We start from the raw sequence: 25,475 nt of genomic DNA, 5'->3' as shown, positions 1-25,475 counted from the left end.
AACTTTGATGGCCTCAATGCCAGGCTTAGAATCATTGAAGAGTTTGAGAAGAGGCGCCCCCCCTCCCCCACCAAACAAACACACACACACACACACAGATCAATGATGTATCATCATGTAAATTAAATATAAACCCAAGATGGTACCCAAAAAAAAAAGTGTATTTTTCTTGTTGGCACTTGGCACAGATCTAAAGAGATTAAAAAATAAAAAAAAAGGACAGAAAAATATGGCCCAAATAGTGGAGAGTAGAGACTAAAAGTGGGTTAGTCCAGATGGGAATTACGTGGAAAGGGTCCATTGATAAAAACAAAAATAGAGAAAAAACAGATTCATTTGGATTCCCTATGAAAAAAAAAAAAAAAAAGGAAAAAAGGAGAAAACGTCAAACGTGTGACTGTGAGTGAGGGCATTTGTTCTATAAATAAAACCCCTCTCTACCGATGAAGAGCACCATTAAAAAGAGATCGTAACACACAGAGAGAGAGAGAGAGAGAGTTTGTTTGTGTTTGTGATTGTGAGGGTTAATGCGGCAGCGAGGAAGAGCACACAACCGCCGATCGAGGAGCTTTACCAGATCTCGCGTTGCCATTGAGGGTTCATAGTACCTTATCAATATCGTCTCCTCTTTTTTTTTTTTTTTCTCGTTCCAGTTTTTGTCATTTTGTCTTCTACATTTCGCTCACAATGGCTGCTAGAATTCAAGGTAAATACTCCATTTCATTTTCATTTTTTTTTAATAACTTATTGTGAAGAGCATCGTAGCTCAATTGTTTGGCGTGTCTCGTGATGTTTTCTCAAGGAGAGGAGCGAGAGGTGCAGAAGAACTTTTGGATCGAGCATTCTGCCGATCTTACCGTTGAGGCTATGATGCTCGATTCCAAAGCCTCTGATCTTGACAAAGAGGAGCGTCCTGAAGTAATTATAATTGCTCTCTCTCTCTCTCATTATATGCATTTTAGACCCCACATTCTGGAGTTTATTGATAAAAATTTAAACAGTCATAATTATTAAATGTTTCTAGATTGAAATTTACAGATACTTTATTTGAGAGAGTGATATGTGCAAGGTATTCAGATACTTGTGAATTTAAGTGATCGATCTGGCAAACAGCTAGTTCAAACACATGTACCAAACGAGCCCACGAATATTTGATTGTGACACGTTTTGTGTGACCATTGACTGATATTTTTAAGCCTCAGCTGGACTTTTTTGACGAACTTCTTCTAAAAGCCATTAGCCAATCCCGTCCATCATTCACGGTTGATTTTCAAAGTAAAGATTTGACAACTATGATGACCAAGAAATCTACAGTTCTTGTGACTTATTTTTATTAAAAAAAGAAAAATGAAATCTAAAGTGTTATTGAATTGAGTAATGATAAACCAAAAAAAAAACACCCAACTTTACACTCACAAGCTGGGCTCCACTGCAAGAGGGACTGAAATATTTGGTACATATTTTCAGCGTCGGTAGCATATTTCTATATTGGATTTCATATTGTATATTTGACAAACTTTCATTGTCTCTTTGCAGTCTCCATCTCTAGACTGTGAAAATTAATCTTTACTAGTTAGTTATCAAGTGAGGTCAATTCACTAATGTCAATTTGAGAACACAGATCAAGGTTAATTGGTATTTTTTATTTTTCCTTAAAAAGCTATATATATTATTATTATTATTATTATTTTTTTTTTGAGAAAGCCAAACATATATATAAAAGCCGAAAAGTATGGATTGAAACTAAACAAAACTCAATGCTTTGAGTGAATAGACCATTGTCCAATTGGGTAGATCCAAGTTGTGCCTGTTGCTCTGATCTGGGTGTGCAAGCTTGTATACACCTTGATACTATTTTCAAGTTCATACCTAGTTCTTATTTTGCTAAAGCAAATAATCTCTTATTATTCCATGGCTTCATAAACTAATGAACCAACCACATTGTAAAAAAAATTTATAAAGCCAATTTTGTTGTAGTTCAGATGCTGCTTGTTAATATGTTCAATGTTGATCACTTGGGCCAAAAATACTCCTCCCACACCCCCTCTCAAAAAAAGGAAAAAAAGAAGAAGAAAGATGTCAATGTTGAGTATCCAGAACTTAATTTAACTGGATTACAAACAGGTGCTTTCACTACTCCCACCATATGAAGGAAAATCTGTTTTGGAACTTGGAGCGGGTATCGGCCGTTTTACTGGTGAATTAGCTAAGAAGGCTGGCCAGCTTATTGCTTTGGACTTCATTGACAGTGTGATAAAGAAGGTAGCTGCAGTTCCTCACCTTGCTGAAGGAGAAAAAAAATGTGTTTTTTTTTTTTAATAGAACTAATCTGACTATTCTTTTTCCAATCTTATTCTTGCAGAATGAAAGCACCAATGGACACTACAAGAATGTCAAGTTTATGTGTGCAGATGTGACATCCCCAGACCTGAAAATTTCTGATGAATCACTGGACTTTATATTCTCCAATTGGCTACTCATGTATCTTTCAGATAAAGAGGTAAATCATATTGGGTTTACTGCCTGCTTCAATAAAGATTTGGTGTTTTTTGAGTTTAGTAGAGTAAAGTATATTAGTTTTGAACCTGTTGCTGATGGTGCAAACTAAAAGGAATGATCTTGTGCATATTGCTTAGTGGTTACAAGTACTTAAAGATTGAAAACTTGGATGTTGGTGCCATGTCACAGTTTTGCAACTAAAATTATACCAATCTATATATGAAAAAAAAAAAACTACCTAAACATGAATTCTTCAAGCATGGGTTGGGTTGGGTCATTTTTGGAGGATTTTTCTCTATTTTATGATTCCCATTACCTCTGTGCCTCTCATGGGTGTCTGATGTGACAGTTTGGGAGCTTCCTCCTTCATGGTGTGGCTGAGATTTATTGAGTCTGGTGAATAACTCAGTAATGTTTTCCATGAGTTATTGGGTAGTGATAAGAGAATTGACAGTTTGCTCTAATTGCTCCACCCTCTGGTCCAAGCCTAGTTTCTGATGCCATCTTGGCATGTGTTATAGGGGGTCCCTTCCCTATTTCTGTGATGTAAGTGGAAACAGAAGTTATATACAAGAAATTGAAAATTACTGAACTGCATCAAGGGAGTCCAGCCTCCAGTATCTCATACATGGTCTTACTTTAGAGTGAAAGGGTGAACTTGTTCCAACTTCTTAATGATTGAACAGAAAACATGTTAGATTTGTTCTTCATTCTTTGTTAGGGCTTTTGGGTTCTTGGGAACTGCAAGTTAATCATCCTCTTTTCTGACTGTATCTGTATGCCTTTTTCTTTACGTGTATCTCAGGTGGAGGATTTGGCAGAAAGAATGGTCAAGTGGTTGAGGGTTGGTGGGTTTATTTTCTTTAGAGAGTCTTGTTTCCATCAATCTGGAGACAGCAAGCGAAAGTACAACCCAACCCACTATCGGGAGCCCAGATTTTATACAAAGGTTTGCCTTCTTGTCAATTTCTTTACTTGACACTTGCATGGACCTGCTCAATTTTGTTGATCAAATGTGTAATGAGAGACTATAATCAAAGATATTTTAATTAATGCTCTTCTTTTGGAATGTAAATGACAAGAAAACAGATGAACATTTTCACATTGGACTAGGCTCAAATGTTATTGAACTTTTAGTGGAGTTAAGTCAGCCACATTGGGAGTTTGATTTGACTGCATTCAAATTTGAAATCAGGCCCTGTCATAATAGTTCTTGTTTTTTAGATAATAGTTCTTGTTTTAGAGAAAGTACAGAAGATGGTTTTAAATTAATCATCTATCCATAGTTTCTTTTAAAGTTATGCTTTGTTTAAAGATATGTGGTAATATAAATTTATTCAACAAAATCCATAATCAAGTTCTTTTAGGTATTTTTCTTTTCATGCATCTATATATATAGAGAGTTATAGACACATGCATACATGCATAAATACAGATATGTATTTATATATGTATGTATGTATGTATGTATGTATTGTCTTTGTCTATATATAAGTTTTTCATCTGCATGGTTTTCATGTGCTAAAAAATATGAGCAGGACAGGGTTGACCTGTCAAGACATGCTGTCTATAAAGCAAAAAGTTTCTTTTTGCAAGGATCTGTTTCTGATTATATTTGCTGCAGATCTTTAAAGAGTGCCATGTACTTGATGGTTCTGGAAATTCCTTTGAACTCTCTTTTGTTGGCTGCAAATGCATTGGAGCTTATGTGCGAAACAAAAAGAATCAGAACCAGGTAATATGATGGGTTTTATGTGAATCTCATTCTTTTTTTTTTTTTTTTACATTGAATATCTGACAAGATATGCCTTAATGTTTCTGAAATGCAGATTTGCTGGATATGGCAAAAAGTCAGGTCTGAGGATGATAGGGGGTTCCAGCGTTTCTTAGACAATGTTCAGTATAAATCTAGTGGCATATTACGTTATGAGCGTGTCTTTGGACAAGGTTTTGTGAGCACAGGAGGGATAGGTATGCCTTACTAACCATGTGTTCTGTATGCATTACTGACCACCTGTTTGCTCTCTCTCTCTCTCTTCCCACATTTAGGGTGTAGTAGTGAAGATAAAAGGAGAAAATAAAAATAAAAATCATGCTCAAAATTTAAGGAGTTACTGATGGCTCTATACAAATCTGTCATAGGATTGACTATTTTAATTTTTTAATAGCAGAATACTGAGTATTTGAGTTAGATATTACTTAGTCCCACTAATGGCAACATCTGTTCACCATTGCATCTCATTAAACTTTTTGGTTGTTATAGAAAAACCTTCAATATGCTGCATAGATATTGGATTACTTTCTCTGTTGAATTTGTTTTGACATCTTGAAGAAGGCTTTTGTCATCGAGGCCATACGAATCACATTCTCTATAAGCAATGCAGAGGCAAACAGCATTCTGTGTTATTACTTAGAACTTCAACATCTTTTTGTTTTGGTTTGTTTAACATAATAACATATTAGTATTATGACAATTTGTATTATAAATATATTTTTTGGGAAGATGACATGCCCTTGTATGTTGACTCACTAATTTGACAAAACCTTCGATTAATAAAACATTTCTACTTTACTATTGAAAATGTGAGGACATTATCTTAGGTAGCTTAAATAAAATTTCACACAATGACATATCTCTTTGCCTTTTTCTTTTATTGTTTTGTATACTTTTGCCAACTTCACTATCTGCATTGTTCAGAATTTGGAACAGTTATTATTATTATTATTCAGGGGGAATTGAACTTTTCATACATTTTTTTGATAAGTCTATGGCTCCAAGGGGAGATTTGAACTAGTGACCTGCACTTCATGAGATGTGGTCCCTGTTGATTGTGCCACCCCTTGGGTAATTGAACATATATATGTGTGACTGTGTGTGTATGTGTATGTGTATGTGTATGTATCAACATCTAACAGACTTTGGAACTTTACAAATAATGAATATTTTAGGTATTAAACATTTAACCTTAAAACCTAAAAGATAATTAGAAAATCAGAAAAACTATATGTTGTACTTGACAATTTTTCTGAATTCATTTTTTCCTTACCAAGAAAGATGGAGAGAAGGTTCATAACTAAAATGTAAATTTAAATCTTTGAAATTATGTTTAAGTGAACTCGTGTCTTTGAACAGATACAACTAAAGAATTTGTGCAAAAGTTGGAACTTAAGCCTGGCCAGAAGGTCCTAGATGTTGGATGTGGCATTGGGGGAGGTGACTTTTATATGGCTGAGAACTTTAATGTGGATGTTGTTGGGATTGATCTCTCCATAAATATGGTTTCTTTTGCTCTTGAACGTGCTATTGGACTGAACTGCTCCGTTGAATTTGAAGTTGCTGATTGCACTAAGAAAACATATCCTGAGAATTCATTTGATGTGATATACAGCCGAGACACCATTTTGCACATTCAAGTAAGGCGCTTATTCTTCCTTCTTTTTAATTTTTATTTTTTTTTATTTTTATTTTTGGTTTTTGGAGGGGGGTTCCTGTTACTTGGACAGTTATAAGCATTGTTTATTTATATTATTATTTATTTTATTTCTTATTTTTAATGGATAATGTGGAACAATTATATACACACTGTCTGAAATTTGAATGTTTGTTGGCTAATTTTCAGGACAAACCTGCATTATTCAGATCCTTCTACAAGTGGTTGAAGCCTGGAGGTAAAGTTCTTATCAGTGATTATTGCAAGAATGCTGGAACGCCATCTCTGGAATTTGCTGAATATATTAAGCAAAGAGGATATGACCTCCATGATGTTAAATCATATGGCCAGGTATGTTGCATTTAAAAATTTGTCTCATTTCACGCCTTGCAAGAATTTATTCATGGCCTTTTCTCTTTATTTCCTTGACATAGTGGGCTCTTGTTTTAACCGTGGTGCAGATGCTTCGTGATGCTGGTTTTACTGATGTCATTGCAGAGGATCGTACTGAGCAGGTTTGTGTAGATCTGTGCTTTTGTATGTGTTGAAAATAAACTAGGTTGAGCCTACTGATCTAAGACAACTGTTGTGCTTCAGTTTATTCAAGTTCTGCAGCGGGAATTGAATGCTGTTGAGAAGGACAAGGATGCATTCATTGAGGACTTTTCTGAGGTGCATTTTCCTCTTTAAAATCTACCCTTCATCTTTGGTTGATCTTTCCTTTACTGTTTGTATTAATTCTTTTCTTTTGTTTCTCTTGATAATCTGCAGGAAGACTACAATGACATAGTTGGTGGATGGAAAGCAAAGCTGACTAGGACTTCATCTGGCGAGCAGAGATGGGGCCTGTTCATTGCCAGTAAAAACTGATTCTGTTTCAGATCATTTTCCCTGGCTGTTGTAGCTTTTAATATATGTATTTTCAACAATCTTTGGTGTTGATTGTGTGCTTTTAGCTGATGGTTGATGACCATCCTATATTTGCTGCATTCTCATCTCACCTAAACTTTATCTTTGAATAATGAGATAGAGAATAGCTAATGAACTTTAGTCTAAAAGAACAAGCAGTTGGAACTAGGATGTTTATCTTTGCTTCGTTTAATGATATCAGTGGTTTGTTATTGGAAATAAAATTGTAACTTGGGTATCTGGAAAAAATCAATATTATGATTGAGTGTGCGTTTGGCATGGATGAAATTTGCCAACTTATTTTATTATTCAGTTTATTTTTGCTACTATTCATAGATCTCATTGCACTTTTTAGTACTATTCATGAGTCTCACCATACTATTTCACCAAATTTTTATCTTTATTTACAGTACTTTCAACAAAAAGTTTTCAATTTCAGCAAAATAAACGGATCCCAAACAGACCTTGAGTTTGTTGTCACTTAGGAGTTTGATTGAAAGTTTGATTGAAAGGCACATTTTAGTTGGATTGCTTAATCACAAACCTTGTCCAAATGTTATTAATACTAGTTTGTAAATTCATGCATATGTATGAATGTATATACTTAAAAGATATACGTTAGGATGCATATAATAATTCTTACATATATAATTTAAATATTATTGATAGTCATTCTTATATATATTTTTTAACTATTTAAAAAGTCTTGTAAGAATATTATTAGGTAGAAAATGTAAATTGTTCATTTTTAAAATTTTTTTTATATTCATTAATTCTAGATTCTTTGGTTTTTGTACGTAATAACTCGAATGGATATTTATGATGTGGTCTCACATTTGACTCCAAAATTAAGAAATTAAATTCTCTTTAAAAATAAATAATTCAAGATACATGACTTCAATATATATATATATATATATATATATATTAAAGGTACTCACTAATCAGGTAGGACTACTGTGAAAACCAATTTGATCATTTGAGTAACTGAAGATGAGGGAACATTTTCTGTTTGAACTGAAGCATTTTTGTTTTGGGAAGGAGGACATGTTCATTTCCACTAGTAAGTGTTCAACACTTAAAAAAAGGTTCCAAAAACATCTTGAAGCAGCTTCGTTCAGACTTATCCATGCATGTCAAACGCCTTTACTACTCTCTGTAGCAGCCTTATCCAGCAGACGCTTTAGCTCAACCAGACCCCTACCTCTTCAACCACTTGTCACCATAAACCAGGCCCCCACTATTTCATGCATAATCGGATAGAACTCATTGTAAATTGTAGCTAAGTTATTTTGGCCATTTACTCAGAATGGAGATCATACTTGTAAGTCTGGATATCGTTTTCTCTGTAAACATTCGGATCTTCAGCTACAACCCTCCCCAGCTGCTACGGACCAGTCCTTGTGGAAAGGTATATGGTCTTTGAACAACTCCAAATAAAGTCAAGAATTTACTTTGGAGAGCTTGCCAAGATGTTATCCCCACCAAAACCAACTTGGTCCGTAGAACAATCATCACTGATCCACTGTGCGAAAGATGCTCACAAGCCCCAGAGGATACTCTTCATGGCCTTTTTGGACTTGCTCTCATTTGGATGCAGTGTGGAATGCTCTGCCAAACTGGAATTTCAGAAACGGCCACATTTTCTCAAGCTTCAAAGAGGTAGTTCAGTTTATCCTCGCTCTAACAACAATTTAGAAATCTTTGCAATGCAGGTTTGGGCGATATGGAATCACAGGAACCAATCTTGGAATTCAAGACCCTGCTGCCCCATTAATCAGCTCTCTCAACTGGCTAAAACAAGGTATGATGAGTTCGTCGAGCTTACACCTAGCAGGCCAAGTCCCCAACACTGCCCAAGGACCCTTTGGCAAGCTCCTCCTCCAAACTTGTTCAAGATTAACTACAATGGGGCTGTTTTCCAGGAATTCCATAAATCTGGAATTGGTGTAGTAATCCAAGATTCACATGGCTTAGTCATAGCTTTCATGTCCCAAGTAATCCCCCAGCTCTTTACTGCTATTGAAGTTGAAGCTGCAGCTGCTGCGAGAGCATTGGAATTTGCTTTGGAGCTTGGAGTGACTCAAGCTGTTCTTTAAGGTGATTCTTTGGTTGTGTTTCAAGCTCTGACAGATGAACCTCTTCCTCGGGCTGGTTTTGACTCCTTCATCAGAGACGCAAAATGTTTTTCTAATTCTTTTCTTTGGTTAAACTTTTCTCATACTAAGAGGGAGGGCAATAGGGTAGCGCATAATCTGGACACTTATTTTTGGGCTCTGCCTTAGCCTTAGCCTTTCAAAGAGGATATTTTTTTTCCTAACCATGCTTTGGCTGCGCCATCACGAGAACAAACATAATAGATTACTATTTACTAAATACAAAAACCTTTATATGTACACCTTTAGATTTATGCTTCTTCCAGAGATTTATCTAAAAAAACAAACATTAGAGATCACTAGAAGGGATCACTATAACAAATCTATTACGTCCTTCTTGGTCCTGACAACAACTGGTGAAGTAGAGAGAGCACTTTGCACTTTTTGCTTTTCTGGAACTAGCAGAAGATTGCCTTTCTGATTAGCCTCTTCAACCTCAATAGGTTTATTGATTGGTAAAGATCCAAACATCTGTACCATTAAGCTTCCCCCTACCATAAAATGTAGCCTAGTGAGTTTGGTACACTTTTTTGTTTTTTGAAAATGAGTTTGGAACACTAGCCTTATGTCAGTTCTGATTTTCATTTTGCTTGTCTTTTTTCATAATCTAAAAGTTGCCTTTTTGTTTTAGAGAGAGGAGGGGAAGGGGAGTGTTTTAGCATTATGGTTATATTGATATGAAAAGTAAACATAATAAATGAGAAAATTGTCACTCCCCAGGATTAAAAATGAAAAAGAAAAAAAGAAAAAGAAATTCTTGTAGTTGGAAAAAGGAAAAACAACCATCGGATGTTGAATAAGAATGTAATATTAAGTGCAAACAAATGGTAAGGGGTTAACACACAAAAAAGTAGTGTATGGAACATCCAGGGATTGAATTGAAACTTTTATTTGTTCATGTTTAATTTTTCTCTTGACTTTGAAAAGAGAATGAATGAAAATGCAAAATGGTGAAGAAGCAATACATCCAGCAATACTAAAATATGAAAAAGAAGAGAATGACCGGTTCTAAATGCTAAAAAGATTTGCTAGACTTGTATCACTCTGATGCTTCCTTAAGGTTATAAGTGCTTAAATACAATTCTTCTAACACAATCATGGAAAACAGGAAAATGAGGAAAGTTAGATATTCTGCTGAGAAGCATGGTGAATAGGGTGATAGAACATTCAAAATTAAAAATTCAAGTCTAAAGATAGCTGCAATTTGCATCTAAAACACAAATGCCTGATAATGGTTTTATCTTTTTAAACCAAATGATAAAAAGAAGATAAAAGGGATTGTTACTTCTTAATGTTATTTCTTACCTAGCACAAGAGCAGCGCCAATCCATCCACTCATACCCCACCTTTCACCAAGGAGAAACCATGCAAAACCTGCACCCCAGAGTGGCTCCAGTCCATAAATTATTGCTGTTTCTGTTGCTGAAACATCACGCATGGCTGCCATCTATAGAAACAAAAACAAGCTGCGGTAATCCGTACTAAAAAAAGAACTAAATACATGCCAAAAACAATGCAAAAGAACAAGAAGCACTTTCACTTTTCACAGCCAAAAAGGACCAAATTTGAAGGAGGATTGACTGGAGTTAACAATAGAATTTTTCTTAGAAACTACATCTCTGGCACGAATGATATGCTTGACATTACTGATGAGGTGATTTCTTGAAGATACATGTAAGACATGATTTTTTGGGAAAATTTTAAAACTTAATTAAAACTTCACATAATCTATTTCTACTTCTCAATTGGAATGCCCAAGAAATTAACAGCCCAAGTTACCTCAAGCCCTACTATCAGAAAAAGGGGCCAGGAAAACAAAGCAATTAACTGTAGAAGTCAGCATCCATATAAACTGTCGAAATAACTACTTAATACTGAACTTACTTGGCATGCCCGTATTCATGATCATATAGAAAATACAAACAAAGCACAAGTAACTTAAAAGACATGGAAGACATACGGTTCCATTAGGAGTCATATGCTCACTTGGTCCTAAATTAGTTTGTAAAGCAGGTAGTGCAAGAGCTAAGGAACAATACCTCCACCCATAAGCATAATCCAGTAGAGAATATGCCAGTATATAGAGCAGGCATCCATGGAAATGCGACAATCCAATCCCATAGTTCTGTCCATGTCCATGTTGATTGGTCAAAGCCATTAACACCATCAAACCATCCTCCAATTAAAACCCAGATTGTGGATAATAGAGCAACAACACACACCTACACGAAACCATAGAATTTTTTCATATGCATAAATTGAAAATCTGCATCATCAAAAGAGGCATGTATAAGTGCATTTGAGGAGGAAGTACATTCAGGACAAGGAAACAAACCTCATATCCAAGAAGTGGTAGGAAGTTCTCTTTCTTTGTGCTTCTTGATATATGTTCAGTTCGAAGCATGTGAATTCCAAAAAATATTGCACTTAAAAAGTTCAAAAGATCTCCAACCTGAAAATATTGGGACTTTATGAAATTAAGATAAAATTATCCCATAGCAAACAATCTGGTGCAAATCATTGTTTGATTTTTTTGGCGTAAGATGATTCTTCTTTTAATGGTATCAAAAGTTACAATACAATCAACAAGATATTCTGATAAGGAATTATGCAGTGCATACACTTGGAGGAGATCCACTACATTCCAGCATAGCAACCCCAAGAGCAGACATGAGAACTCCAAACCAGGTACGGGCAGGAATATAGGCTCCTAATATGCCATCAAGCAAAGGAACCACTATAACCTGTTCAAATTAGCAGGAAATTGTTAAAACTTTACTGTTCTGCTTCTTTCTGAGATCAATTTTTTCACTTGACAAATCAGGAGTCTCAGTCATCTTGGATAGGAAACGTCTTATTGTGATGGTAAAACAAAGCAATGCATGGAGATATGATTGAGAAAAGCTATTTTAAATATATTTCTCTCTCTCTCTCTCTCTCTCTCTCTCTCTCTCTCTCCCCCCCCCCCCCCAGCAAAAAAAAAAAAAAATCTTTTGGAGAACTTATTGGCAAAGAAGTATCAAATCTTCTGTGCCATTCCTGAGAATCATGGAAATTTTCTGAAAACAAGTCATGAAATCTAATTTTTCTTTGTGATAATTGCATATCTAATGATTACAGGGGGAAAAAAAAGTGTAAGGAGTTTGAGCTTACCGTAAACAATGAAATGAATGATGCACGCCCAGCATCAGCTGTAAGTAGACCAATTGCCTCAATAAGGTACCCTAAACTAACCCACAATCCCAGCTCCATCCCTGCATTGCGGGTTTTAATATCATCTCGAGCACGAAAGACAAATGGCAAAAATGGGATGGCTGAGACAACAAATCGCACTGCAGAGAAGGTCGCTGGGTCCATACTCATTTCAACACCTTTCACAATCGGAATGTCACTTGCTGCAGTTTGAAACCAAAATAATCCTTAATGAGTCCTGATATAAATTTAGGATGTTTGAAACATGAAGTTATTGATTTACCAAGAAGTGAAAATATGAGTCCTTAATTATGTCACCCACTACCAAAAACAGCAAATAGTATTCTTGATAAAGGCATTTAAGTTGATCTTTTGGGAATAATTTAGTGACTGATACTTCAAACTTTCTGTTGTCTAAGTAATACTAATTGTTCTGTCCAAACTCTGTGAGGTCCTCCCACAGTTTGCACTAAGGTGTTAATATGTGATTGAGTGCACATTATTGCTTGGCTTTCCTCTAGATAGTCAATTGTGATCCTTACAGCAAGAACCACAAGTGCAAATCAATTTGTGCAAGAACAATTACATATGATAGGAGGCGATTGTCTACATAAAATAAAATCAACAATCTACATAAATTTTGTCTTCAAAAACCAATATTTTAAAACATGAAAGCAATTTAAAGCCAAAGAAAGAAAGGGGGGGGGGGGGGATAATAATTGGTTGAGCAGATTAATAACGAGATTAGGTGTTATGTTTTCAATAAAAGAGAACGATCATACCACAAAATTTAAGACTTAACCACCAAATGAAGTTATTTATCACATTTTCTTTAAAACAGATATAAGCTTCAAATGCACTAATCAATTTACTGGCAGCAAATATACTAATTTGGAAATCACTTAGCAGATGATTTTTTTTTTTTTTTTTTTTAAATTACTTTTTTTTTACCAGAAACATACCGTACAAAACATGTAGCTCAAGACATTGACATCCATTACTGAGCTTTTAAGTTAGGAAGTACAGATATGGGTACAGTAGGACAAGGCAACACTAGCAATTTCTAAAAATTATAACATGACATATGGCAAGTATGACACCCTAAATGAAGTGCCTGTACTTCCTAACTTTTAAGGTTGTTATGTTAGCATACTCTTACAATCACCAAAACTGTATTAAGCTTCATCCCAGCATAGATAAAAAGATTACCCACTACTGAATTTTCATAGGATGTGACATTACTTTCCTCTTTAATTTTACCAAAACTATATGAATGATCATAAATAAAAATCAAATTACGTAAAGAAAAGATGATAAATTACCCATACTCCTAATAAGAAATCATGAATTTAATCACTTAACCAAATTCTAACTCTTTCCTTACATGTAGGTCCAAAGTCCCCTTAGCACAATAGTTCAATTTTTAACTTTTTAAATAGGAGGTAGTAGTGTGAACTCATGTTCAAACTTGAACTAACTAATAAATTATCAATTGTTTGAAAAGGTAATGGAAGCGGTGAAATTAATAACTTAACCAATTTTCTAACAAAAGATACACACTACTGATTAAATTATGTATGAATATGAAGAAAGAAATAGAAGTTGAATACCATAGACGACAGTAATGACGTTGAGCAAGATAATACTCCTCATCTTCTTGGAAGAAAACCAAAATTTTCGCCACAAAGGCTGCTTCTTTGCAATTGCTTTCAATCCCCTGTTCAAAGAATTATGAGCCTTAGCTTTGTTTATCTTCTGCTCAAATTTATTGGAACCATCAGTACGTACAATAGAGAAAGTGACATCATGGGTCCTTTCATTCTCTGGAGATTTCTGGTTTCTTATATATCTGGAAGTAGCTGCATAATAATAAGTAGAACAAGAACAAGAGGATGTTGAACAAGAAGAAGAAGAAGATGAAGAAGAAGAAGATTGTGTTAGTGATGAGGAGGAGTCAGACGAGTAAGCAGTGAAACGAAGTGGTTTGGTGGAGAAGGAGGAGTTACTGTTATTGAAGTAGCATGAGATTTTGGAAGCAGGGTAGTCATATGTTGTTTTTGTTTTCCATATTGTTGTTGATGAGGAGCAAGCCATGATCACAATAGTAATGGGCATTGGGCAGAGAGACCTGGCACTCAAAAGACTGGGAGTGGAATTTGGGACTAAGGATGGAAGTGTAAGAAGACAAATAGGGAGTCCACAACGTGTGGCGCATGGGATTTTCGTTGAACCTGTGGTTCGATCAATATTGTCTTTTCATTTTTGGGTGCTGACGCTGTGTGTGAACCGTAGAAGTTACAAAACGTTCTCCACATGTTGCAAAATGTGAACCACAGTGAGGATTGGGGAGGACGGTGAGTTCCAACATATATATAAATTTTTTTTTTTCATTTTATTTATTTTAATCAAACAAGTGATACATATCATTTTTTTTGTATTCCATTTTGGGTTTCACCAATTACGGGGTGCCAAAAAATTTGTATTCCATTTTTCTAGTAATTATTACCATGATAAGAGGAGCTTGATTTATTGCAATGTTTCTCTTATCATTTCTCTTTTCGAGAGATATTACGTTTATAATATTTTTACAATAAATCACAAGTAGTTAATTGTTATTAGTTTAAATTTGAATCTAAAATTAAGATTACCTTTTTACCCCAACAATAATAACTAGTAACAACCTTCCACTTAGGATCTGTTGTAAAAATATTGTAAAAATATTGTGGACATATCATTTTTCTTTTCGAGAGAAAATAATCATTTTTATCTCCTATCATGTCATATACAATATAAAAGAATTTGGGTCTTTATAAATTGTGATTAGTGACTATCTTCTATTTGTGATAACTGATAAGTGATAATTTTTCTCACCTCAAGTGATTACTTGTTTCTTCTTAAAAAAAAAAAGAAAAAAAAAGAAAGAAGTGACTACCTTTTATTCAAGACTAGAGTAAAATACACATTTCCTCTAAACTTTGAAGTAGTTCAAATCTAACCCTAAATTTTAAAAAAAATCAATTATTATCATGAATCTTTTAAATGGTTTCAATTCACACCAAATTGGTTCTTATTGTTATGTTTGTATTATGTTATTTAACTTAAATATTAGGTTAAAATTTACTTTACACCCTCCTAGTTTGGGCTAACTTTTAAATTGATCCCTCAACTTTCAAAATTTGCAAGTTACACCATTTACTATTACATCTTGCTATTAACTCAACAAAAAATGATGCTGTTTTAGATAGAAAATTGATATCATTGTAACATTTGAGGGTGTAAATAACGTTTGTTAAAAGTAAAGGAAATAAATTGCAAATTTGAAGGCCTATGGATCAATTTAGAACTGTCCCTAAACTTAGGGTAAAGTGTATTCTAGCCTAAATATTATGGAGAGAACATAATGCAATATAATTTTCCATTGAAAATCAGTTGTACTCTTAAGGTAGCCATCTCTTGATATGAAACACAGTCATGCTACAAGCTTATGTGGTGAAAAACGTTTTGAATTTGTCTGGGTCGGTGCCCTTCACATCTCTTCAGCTTGAATTGATGTGCATGCTTAAATGTAGGCACTATCTGAAGCTTCTTGGAAGAGTAGTCATGGCAAAATAATGAGTCAAATACAAACATCATTTACTTTTGAAGATTTCTTTGGGGGTCCAGAGTGACAATGGTGTCTGGAGAAGAATGCTTGGGACACGCACGTATTATATGACATAAGGTTTATAATTGAAGAGTCCAAGGGACTAATACCAAGTAGCAAAGACTTGGTTCATATACATCACATTAGATATACAGCCAGAGAAAGGCAATTTGATAGGAGGGGCTTATAAAGTACATAGAAAAACAAAAATCACTAGGGGGGCCAAAACAGTGCATACAAATGGACTAGAAGACATAAACTTATTGATAAGTACTACTTGTATCATCCCAAACAGCAACTTGGGTGAACAACTTCAGTTCTCAGTGCCCACATCATCATCAACTTCGTATTCATCATCCTCATCAATTGTTGCATCCTGGTACTGCTGATACTCTGCGACAAGATCATTCATATTACTCTCTGCTTCGGTGAATTCCATCTCATCCATTCCTTCTCCAGTGTACCAATGCAAGAAAGCCTTCCTCCTAAACATGGCTGTGAACTGCTCACTCACTCGACTGAACATCTCCTGTATAGAGGTTGAATTCCCAATGAAAGTTGAAGCCATGGCAAGCCCTCTTGGTGGGATGTCACAAACACTAGACTTCACATTGTTGGGAATCCATTCGACGAAGTAGGAAGAGTTTTTGTTCTGCACATTCAACACCTGTTCATCAACTTCTCTGGTGCTCATTTTGCCTCTGAACAAGGCTGATGCTGTGAGGTATCGGCCATGTCTTGGATCAGCTGCGCACATCATATTCTTGGCGTCCCACATTTGCTGTGTCAGTTCGGGGACAGTAAGCGACTGGTACTGCTGTGATCCTCGAGAGGTCAGAGGCGCAAAACCAACCATGAAGAAGTGCAGACGTGGGAATGGGATCAAGTTCACCGCTAACTTCCGGAGGTCTGAGTTCAATTGACCCGGGAATCGCAAACAACAAGTCACTCCACTCATGGTTCCTGAAATTAGATGATTCAAGTCCCCGACTGCCACAAAAATAAAAAACAAAGAAAATACTTAAGTTACTACAAATTTTACTATGAAGGCTTACAAATTGATGTGCCAATAAATGTAATTGGTGTCACTTCAAGAAATAACAACAAAGCATATTAATTATTTTTATAATTGGTTAGTTTGTAAGGCTTATGATGTACTAAATGATGAAGTTTAAATGTTAATGAGTGGTTGGAATGATCAAAACAATAATTAGCAAGCCTTGTGCCAACTATTTGGATTCTGCATAAGTATAACTATAAGTCAAGTTTAGATCATGTTGAAATTCTTTAAAAGAACCGAATATATTTGAAATCTCAAAAGTCTACATTGCTATATGAAGTTTACTTACAGTTTGGGGTTGTGAGTTTAAGAGTCCGAAGGCAGATATCATAGAGTGCTTCATTGTCAAGAACCATACATTCATCAGCATTCTCTACAAGCTGATGTACAGAAAGTGTGGCATTGTATGGCTCCACAACAGTGTCTGACACTTTAGGAGATGGAAAGACAGAGAACGTGAGCATCATTCTATCCGGGTATTCTTCTCTAATCTTTGAAATGAGCAGAGTTCCCATTCCAGATCCTGTTCCACCTCCTAGTGAATGACAAACCTGAAATCCTGCATTCACAATCAAAAGAGTTAAAAGAGTTATAAGGCTATTCTTTGAAGAAAGAATGATTTCTATGATCACTAATATTGAAGATTATATGGAGATTTTGTTTCATATCATAAGTGATGAGCCAAGTTCACACCTTCTTCACAATAGTGTAATAAAAATGACTCATTTTGCCCATCAATTCTACCTCAAATGGCATTTTTTTTTCCATCCTATATCTTAAGAATGGACGAAAAATGAGATCATGAGTTCAAAACCTATTATAAGTAAATTACAGATATATGATTTAGAAAAAAAAAAAAAAAAAAATCTAAAATTACCAAGGAGGTGAATTTTTTTTTTCACCTTCTTGGTAAATAACATACACGACATCACTTCAAATCACTTCAAACAAGGTAGAGAACATAACATTTTCACAACTATTGACGTAACTTAATGTGATTAGTGCATAATAAAAGTAGTGGTAATCAAAATGTGCATTAATAAAATTAGTGTTAATCAAAGTAAAAACAATATTTAACACCAAGAATATAGGATCTTGATTTTTGAGGATGAAAATACACAAATACATTACCTTGCAAGCAATCACAATTCTCAGCTTCCTTCCTCACAACATCAAGAACCGAATCAATAAGCTCGGCGCCTTCGGTGTAATGGCCCTTAGCCCAATTGTTTCCAGCCCCGGACTGGCCGAAAACGAAGTTATCAGGCCTAAAAATCAGGCCATAAGGGCCACTCCTAATGCTGTCCATGGTGCCTGGTTCAAGGTCCATAAGCACAGCCCTTGGCACGTACCTTCCACCACTAGCCTCATTGAAATAAACATTCACTCTCTCAAGCTGTAGTTCTGAGTTTCCTATGTATTGCCCACTTTGATCAATCCCATGTTCATCACATACAACTTCCCAAAACTTTGAACCGATTTGGTTCCCACATTGCCCTCCTTGAATATGAAGAATCTCACGCATTTTCGGATTGGTACGAAGTTAACTGTCTCAAAATACAACATGAGAGAAATGTCAAATGTGGTGGATTATTGTAACTGCCTTACGGTAGTTTATTTATAGAATGGCTTGGGAATGATCCTACGGTGGAGAATATTGATTAGTTAAGGGGGTCTGTTAAAATTACATGATTGCCCTTTTATGGGGGGTGAGAGATTGGAGTGGGAAATTTGTGATCAAACGGCTGAGGTTGGACCGTACAGTGACTGGTTTGAGATAGGCGTGTCCATTTAGTGTGGTGATTTGTTGTGCAAGAGATGACACTTGTAGATTCTTCGTGCATCATTGCCGGCTTGAAAAAGGCAGTTATGGATTTATCATTTCGGATAGCACAAAAGGTAGTAGGAATTTATCCTTTTGAAATTTTTTTTTGACTAGGGGGGGTAGTTTTCCATGGTTGGTCTATATCATGAAAGATAGTAAGGTCGACTGGCCGACTCCTTCTTGACAATTGTCCAGGAGAGTAGGGGTCTTAACTGATAGATAAAATGGGTTGACAAATGTTAAATTGAGTAGGGGTCTGACTGGTTGATAATTTTTATTTGGATAATATTCTTCTGACAAAAGAGCCGATATTTTTGACTTCTAGGGATAGGGGTGGCATGCTTGAAGATGCTTTTGGTGCTTTTTTTTATTATTTTATTATTATTATTTTTTTAGTGTTAGAGATGTTTAGTCCTATCCATCTCTTCCTTAGCCGTTTCGAATTCAAGATCTTATCGATGTATGATATAACTTAAAAAAAAAAATCATTTAAGCATTTAAGAATTAAAAGCTTATAATAGAATTCAAAACTAAATTAAGGTTAAAATTTTATTTTCATCCCTAATCTCTGAATGAATTTCATTTTTTGTCTCTAAACTATTGAAAATGTTTCATCTATCAAGTATCAATTTAAAAAGTTTTCTTTTCGTCCCTAATATATTGTAAAAAGTTTTTTTTTTCTTTCCTATTTTTGTCTCTAAATTAATGGAAAAAATCTATTTAAAAGGTTTTAGGAACAACATATGAAATTTCTAAAGTTTTGAAATGAAAAGTGAAATTCATGCAAAGTTTAAGAACAAAAACAATATTTTAACCTTAAATCAATTTATTTGATTGTTAATTCTTATTCCATTTGGTCTAATTGGCTTCCTGCGATGCCATGATAATTAGATTGATTTTTATAAAATTAATATTTTTTTATCCAATTTGCCTCCTCTCATTCTCTCTAGACCCTTAATCTGACAGGAAAACTAATGTCTTCCTCTCATCATTTATAGTTTTATAATTTTATTATTTCGTCAAAATCCATCCAAATGAAGAAAGCATATTAAGGAAAACCATTAAATGCTATATTGAAAAAGAAAAAAAGAAAAAAAAAAAAGAGTACCTGAAAAGCCCAATGATCATAGGCCTGTTTATTTTTGAACCAATTTGTTTGTCTCTCAACTTTCTGTGACATAAAGAATCTCACAAAAAAGTGTTTGTGAAATCAGCGATTTCTATATTTGATAAAAGGCTTGAAAGGTTCTGTAATGGTTTTTGGCTCTCCTAACTTTTACTCAGTTGGAACCAAAATTATGAAAATGGTATTTTGGAGGTTGAGGTTGAGATTGATGACATACTGACTTGGTGTATGACTATTCTTTGATGATGGAGTTGAAGACCATTTGTAGATGGCGGGGTCCATGGGATGGTTAGTTGAGAATAGGTGTGCGGGGAGAGATATTAGATAATATGTTGCGTTTATTTAAAGGTCACAAAATAGAACACGGGTCAACGGGCGGCCGACCTATTGTTACTGAGGCCATGGTAGCCCATTAGTACAGTAGGTCATGTCGTGTGTTAGTTTTTATGCTTATGGGTCAATGGGCTAGCTTAGTAGCCCAGTCCATTAACTTACAATCCATAACAAAAATATATAAGAGCATTCACATTAAAGAAGTTAAAATTTTTAGTATTTAACAACTTAAAAAACTACTTTATTTATTTTAACAACCCAATTTATAATATACTCAACATCAAAAGTTTTATTTTAACATTCAACACATTAAAATAATATAAACAATAAAATAAAATAATATATCTAATACAATAAACAACAACCACAACCATAAATACATTAAAATACTATTTTTTTAACACCCTACATTAAATTCTTTTAATGTAGCTCAAACTCACTGTAGTTCAAATTCTTTTAGCTTTGGCTTCGATAATGTAGAAGTTGTTTTAAGGGGATTGGATGCTAAATTGACTTTTTAGTCAATTTAGCAATTTTATTGCTGATGCTTTAAGAGGAGTATGAATGATTGATTTTGAGACATTATAGAGAAATTTCTTAAAATAACTTCCCCAACTACTAAGATACTTAAAGTAATTGTGTTAAATTTAGTTTATTAATTATATATTTTTCTAGTAGTTTAGCAACTTTCAATTAACCATTTGACATTTTATTATTATTAAAAGATAAAAATAAAAAACCATTTAAAGTCTTAATAAAAAAATTAAATAGGTTTCCATCAACAAAACAAAAAATTAAATAGATTTGACCATGAAAAAAAATTAATTAACCATTTGACATTTTTTATTATTATTAAAAGATAAAAATAAAAAACCGTTTAAAGCCTTAATAAAAAAATTAAATAGGTTTCCATTAACAAAACAAAAAATTAAATAGATTTGACCATGAAATTTTTTTAACTAAGTATTAAATTCTTTGATTCTTTCCTTTAAAAGATTAATTATTCCTTTATAAAAAATTTATTCTTTCCTTATAAAAAAATAATAAAATAAGATATTAACGTTAGGTTCTAAGGAATTAGGAATTAATGTATTAGAACTTTGTGGGGGTTTTTTCCCCACACACTCGGCTCATTGTCCTCTTTGGAGAGCCAAGCCCACAAGGATTTGTCCTCGTCCCCGAGTGTGGTCTTTGGGATTTTCACCTTCTTGAGACTTGACACCCTTCGTCCCACATCGGTTAGAGAAGCGCCCCACGCATGCCTTATAAGCCCTTGGAGTAAGGCATGGTGTACCACTCAGCCACACATGTGTGATGAGTGGTACACCATGCCTTGCTCCAAGGGCTTATAAGGCATGCGTGGGGCGCTTCTCTAACCGATGTGGGACTAAGGGTGTCAAGTCTCAAGAAGGTGAAAATCCCAAAGACCACACTCGGGGACGAGGACAAATCCTTACGGGCTTGGCTCCCTAAAGAGGATAATGAGCCGAGTGTGCAGGGAAAAAACCCCCCACAATATGCTATATTGTTACTATGAAGTCCATTTGTCAATTAAATGTTTTTGGAGAAACAACTAAGTTCATAAAACCTTAATATCTAGCCACCCTTGCAATTTGGACCTTATTCACCGGTTATTCACCAGCCATACTGGCCAATATTTTTTGTTCCAACCAATGAACCGATATCAAATTACCTCTAAAACGTACCACTTGATACTGGACTGTATCAGAAAATCTAAATCGGGTAGTACAAAAACGTGAAAAAAAGAAAAAAAAGAAAAAGAAAAAGAGAAATTAGTGGCAGAACTCACATTGATGTGATTATCACGTTTCCAGTTGTCATCCCCACATTGCCGGCCATCTCCCTCTCCGACTCCTCAAGCTCATTAAAAGTTTCTATAAAAAAACACTTCGTTAAAAAAGATACCCCTACACTTTTAGAGTAAGTCTTATGCTTTAGCAAAAGCCATATCACTAAATTTATTGTGTTATGTAATAGGTTTAATCAAGAGAAGTTAAAGGCACTTCACTTACTCTAAAAGAATATAAAGCTTATCACCATTGAATATTGATTAGACCGAAATACAAATATAAAGCTTGTCACCATTGAATTTTGATTAGACCGAAATATTTGTGTAATCCAATATGAGCCAAAAGTTGAAAATAGAAACTATCTTTTAAACCAGTCTATTATCTTTCAAGGGAATGGACCACCAAAGCAATTGTTATTACTATTTATTGTTTCTATAATCTATATCAAACCTAGAATTCTAAGTTGCCCAATGCATGAATGCAAGCTACAAAGCAACGTCTCCAAAATTAACCAAAATGCAAAATTCATAAATGTGTATATATATATATATATATATATTCACTTCTATATTAAATAAATGTTTTTACATAGGATCTATAGTGGAATTGTGACCCCCCGCCAAATGTTAAATTTTTAGCATTTAGCATATCAAAGCTCAAAAATACACTTATATTAGATATGCCAAATTCCAAATATTTTTTAGCACTCTTATATTGCAAAACTTAAAATTTCGTTTTTTTTATTCAATTAGATCCCCTCTCCTCACTCTTTCCTCTCACTTTTCTTGTGCCTCTCTCTTCACTCCCACTCTCTCTCCACCCAGGCTAATGTGAATCTCTCTCATTTCTTACTCTTTCTCTTTATAGAGCTCAACGTTGGATCTCAATGGTTTGGTGGTGATGCAATGGTGGGTTTGGTAGATCTCGATGCTTTTAGATTGATATTTTGAGTTAATTGAGGTTCGGTTTTTTGAGACTGGTAGGTTTTTTTTTTTTTTTTGGCAATCGGTGGTGGTTTTGGACTGAGATTGGTTGTTGTGGGTTGCGATTAGTGGTAGGTTTTTTATTTTTTTTTATTTTTTTGTGTGTGGTTGTTGTGGGTTGAGATTGGTTTTTTGCAATTAGTGGTGGTTTTGGGCTGAGATTGGTGGTTTAGATCATTGTTATTAATACCGTTTCAGACCCCGTTTCGGTTTGTCCAGTGGAATGGAATATTTCGGTACCGGCCGATTTCGACGTACTATTTCAGGGTGTTTCGGAGTTCTTAAAAAATAATTTATATATATTCTTGTAGAACATAAAATTGTCAATTCTAATAAATAAATAACTAAATATCAAATAATAAAAATCATTTAGTCTTAACTCTTAAGTCTTAAACATCAATAACTTGAAATATAACATCAATTTAACATCACACAATAAGAAGATTACAAGACAATAACTAAATATCAAATAATACAAGATTTACTCCTCCTCCTCATCATCATCCATGAGAGAAAGATCAAATTCACCATCAAAAGAACTCCCAAAAGAACTCCCAAATATAACTTTTTTTTTTTTTTTAAAAAAAAAAAGTTAATAACAGGCCAAATCCGGTACCGGCCGAAATTTGCATCTCGGCCGGAATTGGCCGGAATGGACCAAAACGGCCCGAAATTTGACCCAAGGTGGAACGTGGGGTATTTCGGTACCAGTTTGCATACCGGTATGAAAAATTTCGGCTGTTCCGACCGGAACGGAACGGAATCAATAACAATGGTTTAGATTGGTTGTTGTGGGTTGAGATAAGTGGTTCTAGGTTGAGATTGGTTCTGCTGCCGTGCTTTTTTATTTTTAGTATTTTTAAATATTATTTTAATAGGGTGGATGCTAAAATAGTAGATGGAATATAGGGTGTATTGTTAAGTACTGTGCTAAAGGGGAAAATGGACATTTGCCCCTAATTTACAAATTATGAAGCAAAATACCCATATTTTGAAACTATTTAGCAAAATGCCTCTGTTTTTGAAACTCTATTTTAATAAAATCGAGTTCTATATAAAACTCGATATTCTCAAAATCAAGTTTTATTTATATTTTTAAGTGGAACTCGACATTAACAATGTCGAGTTGCACTTAAATTTTCAAAAAAAATTAAGTAGCAACATATGCACAGAACTCGACATTGCTAATATCAAGTTACACCTGTGACTCGATTTTGTTAAAATCAAGTTTAAAAAACAGAGACATTTTGTTAAATAGTTTCAAAACAATGGCATTTTATTGCATAGTTTGTAAATTATGGGCAAATGCTCATTTTCCCTTACACTAAAGTAGATAAAGTAAGTTTTTTTTGTGTTAAAGTGGCATTTTTTTTTAACATCCAATAATAGTGCTCATGAACACTCTTTTCCTCTCTTTATGTGATAGAGCTCTAGATAGTAAGTAGCACTAAAAGCTAACATATTATATATAAGGTTTGTTTGTTTTAGCTTAAAAATTCACCTTAATTTTATCATTGATTTATGTTTAGTTTCTTTTAAAGTTTTATCTTTTATAAGAATACTTATATTTTTACACAATTAAAAAAAAAAAAAAACCTATGAATTGAAACTCATCCAAAGACACTCTTATACCACAAAACACATAAGATAACGTTTGATAGGCCTGTCTATTTGACATTTAGAATGGATTTTGGAGAAACCAATTGTATAAAAATCCATAAATTTCTTTGAATTTGTTTTTAAGAATATTAAAAATTCACATATGGATTGATATTCATAACTAAGTGACCAACATGAGAAAAGTTAATTTGTATGAATTGGTGGTTACACTCATGGGTGACAATTTTGACTCAGATCCATTAACCCACTCATGATCCATCAAATTTAAATAAGTCTTAACCCAACCCAATTAAACATTTAGGTTAAACGGGTAAAGACCCATGGGGTAATCTAGTTGAGTGAGTCTTAATGGATAAACCTATTGGATATTGGTGGGTTGTCATCTTTTTTATTTTTTATTTTATTTATTTTTTTGTTAAACAAAACATTTCACTCATTTAATCAGTAAAATTTGCATCTTGATACAAAGCTTCCCTAGCTATTAGAGCTAAATCTTCCATCCAATACATGTCATCTATAATATTTCTTGCATATTAAGCTAACACATGAGCCACTCTATTTCCCCCTCTCCTAGTAAATTCTATACTCACCCAATGCAGCCCTCTAATCATTTGCTAAATATCCCCTACCACATTTCCAAGTAATGACTGATCTTCCTTCAGAGATGATATAGCATTCATAACAGAGCTATTGTCTCCTTCAATGACAAACTCAGAGAAGCCAGCATCCATTGCAAATTTGATTGCCTTTCTACATGCAAGTAGCTCAGCCTTTTCACTGTAGAACACCTCTGGTCGCTTGGCTACCATTACCTCCCCTTTACCATTTCTTATCACTGCTCCAAAGCCTGATCTGTCCAAGCTAAAAACATAGCTACATCAAAATTA

The 25,475-nt window shown here is 34.4% G+C and overlaps 4 protein-coding genes across 5 annotated transcripts; 2 read left to right on the top strand and 2 right to left on the bottom strand.

The window, feature by feature from the left end:
- Positions 1–431: 431 nt before the first annotated feature.
- Positions 432–7,127, top strand: LOC115963408 (phosphoethanolamine N-methyltransferase 1). Its single transcript, XM_031082403.1, has 12 exons — positions 432–706; positions 803–918; positions 2,125–2,262; positions 2,363–2,500; positions 3,305–3,448; positions 4,124–4,234; positions 4,329–4,470; positions 5,633–5,913; positions 6,120–6,281; positions 6,392–6,445; positions 6,528–6,602; positions 6,702–7,127. Exons 1-12 carry the CDS (start codon positions 688–690, stop codon positions 6,798–6,800), a joined length of 1,479 nt encoding a protein of 492 aa, XP_030938263.1. The 5' UTR covers positions 432–687; the 3' UTR covers positions 6,801–7,127.
- A 1,100-nt stretch (positions 7,128–8,227) lies between these two features.
- On the top strand, positions 8,228–8,958 carry LOC115962869. Its single transcript, XM_031081748.1, has one exon. The coding sequence runs from the start codon at positions 8,255–8,257 to the stop codon at positions 8,936–8,938; it is 684 nt and encodes a 227-aa protein (XP_030937608.1). The 5' UTR covers positions 8,228–8,254; the 3' UTR covers positions 8,939–8,958.
- LOC115962867 lies at positions 8,426–14,422 on the bottom strand. Of its 2 annotated transcripts, XM_031081746.1 has the most exons (8): positions 14,194–14,422; positions 13,798–14,046; positions 12,149–12,390; positions 11,617–11,739; positions 11,331–11,447; positions 11,035–11,217; positions 10,301–10,442; positions 8,426–9,486 (listed from the first exon to the last, which is right to left on the bottom strand). In XM_031081746.1, the coding sequence occupies exons 1-8, from the start codon at positions 14,300–14,302 to the stop codon at positions 9,308–9,310; spliced, it is 1,344 nt and encodes a 447-aa protein (XP_030937606.1). In that variant the 5' UTR covers positions 14,303–14,422; the 3' UTR covers positions 8,426–9,307. The 2 variants fall into 2 exon arrangements, with proteins under 2 accessions (XP_030937606.1, XP_030937605.1); XM_031081745.1 differs by having other exon boundaries at positions 13,798–14,421.
- Positions 14,423–15,930: 1,508 nt separating this feature from the next.
- LOC115962868 (tubulin beta chain-like) lies at positions 15,931–20,123 on the bottom strand. Its single transcript, XM_031081747.1, has 4 exons — positions 19,824–20,123; positions 18,022–18,437; positions 17,180–17,449; positions 15,931–16,820 (listed from the first exon to the last, which is right to left on the bottom strand). The coding sequence occupies exons 2-4, from the start codon at positions 18,413–18,415 to the stop codon at positions 16,144–16,146; spliced, it is 1,341 nt and encodes a 446-aa protein (XP_030937607.1). The 5' UTR covers positions 18,416–18,437; positions 19,824–20,123; the 3' UTR covers positions 15,931–16,143.
- Positions 20,124–25,475: the final 5,352 nt, after the last annotated feature.

Source organism: Quercus lobata, chromosome 10, assembly GCF_001633185.2.
Source record: "Quercus lobata isolate SW786 chromosome 10, ValleyOak3.0 Primary Assembly, whole genome shotgun sequence".
Lineage (NCBI taxonomy): Eukaryota > Viridiplantae > Streptophyta > Magnoliopsida > Fagales > Fagaceae > Quercus > Quercus lobata.
The sequence above is the reverse complement of the archived record's forward strand: the minus strand, read 5'-3'. Positions and strand labels throughout refer to the sequence as shown.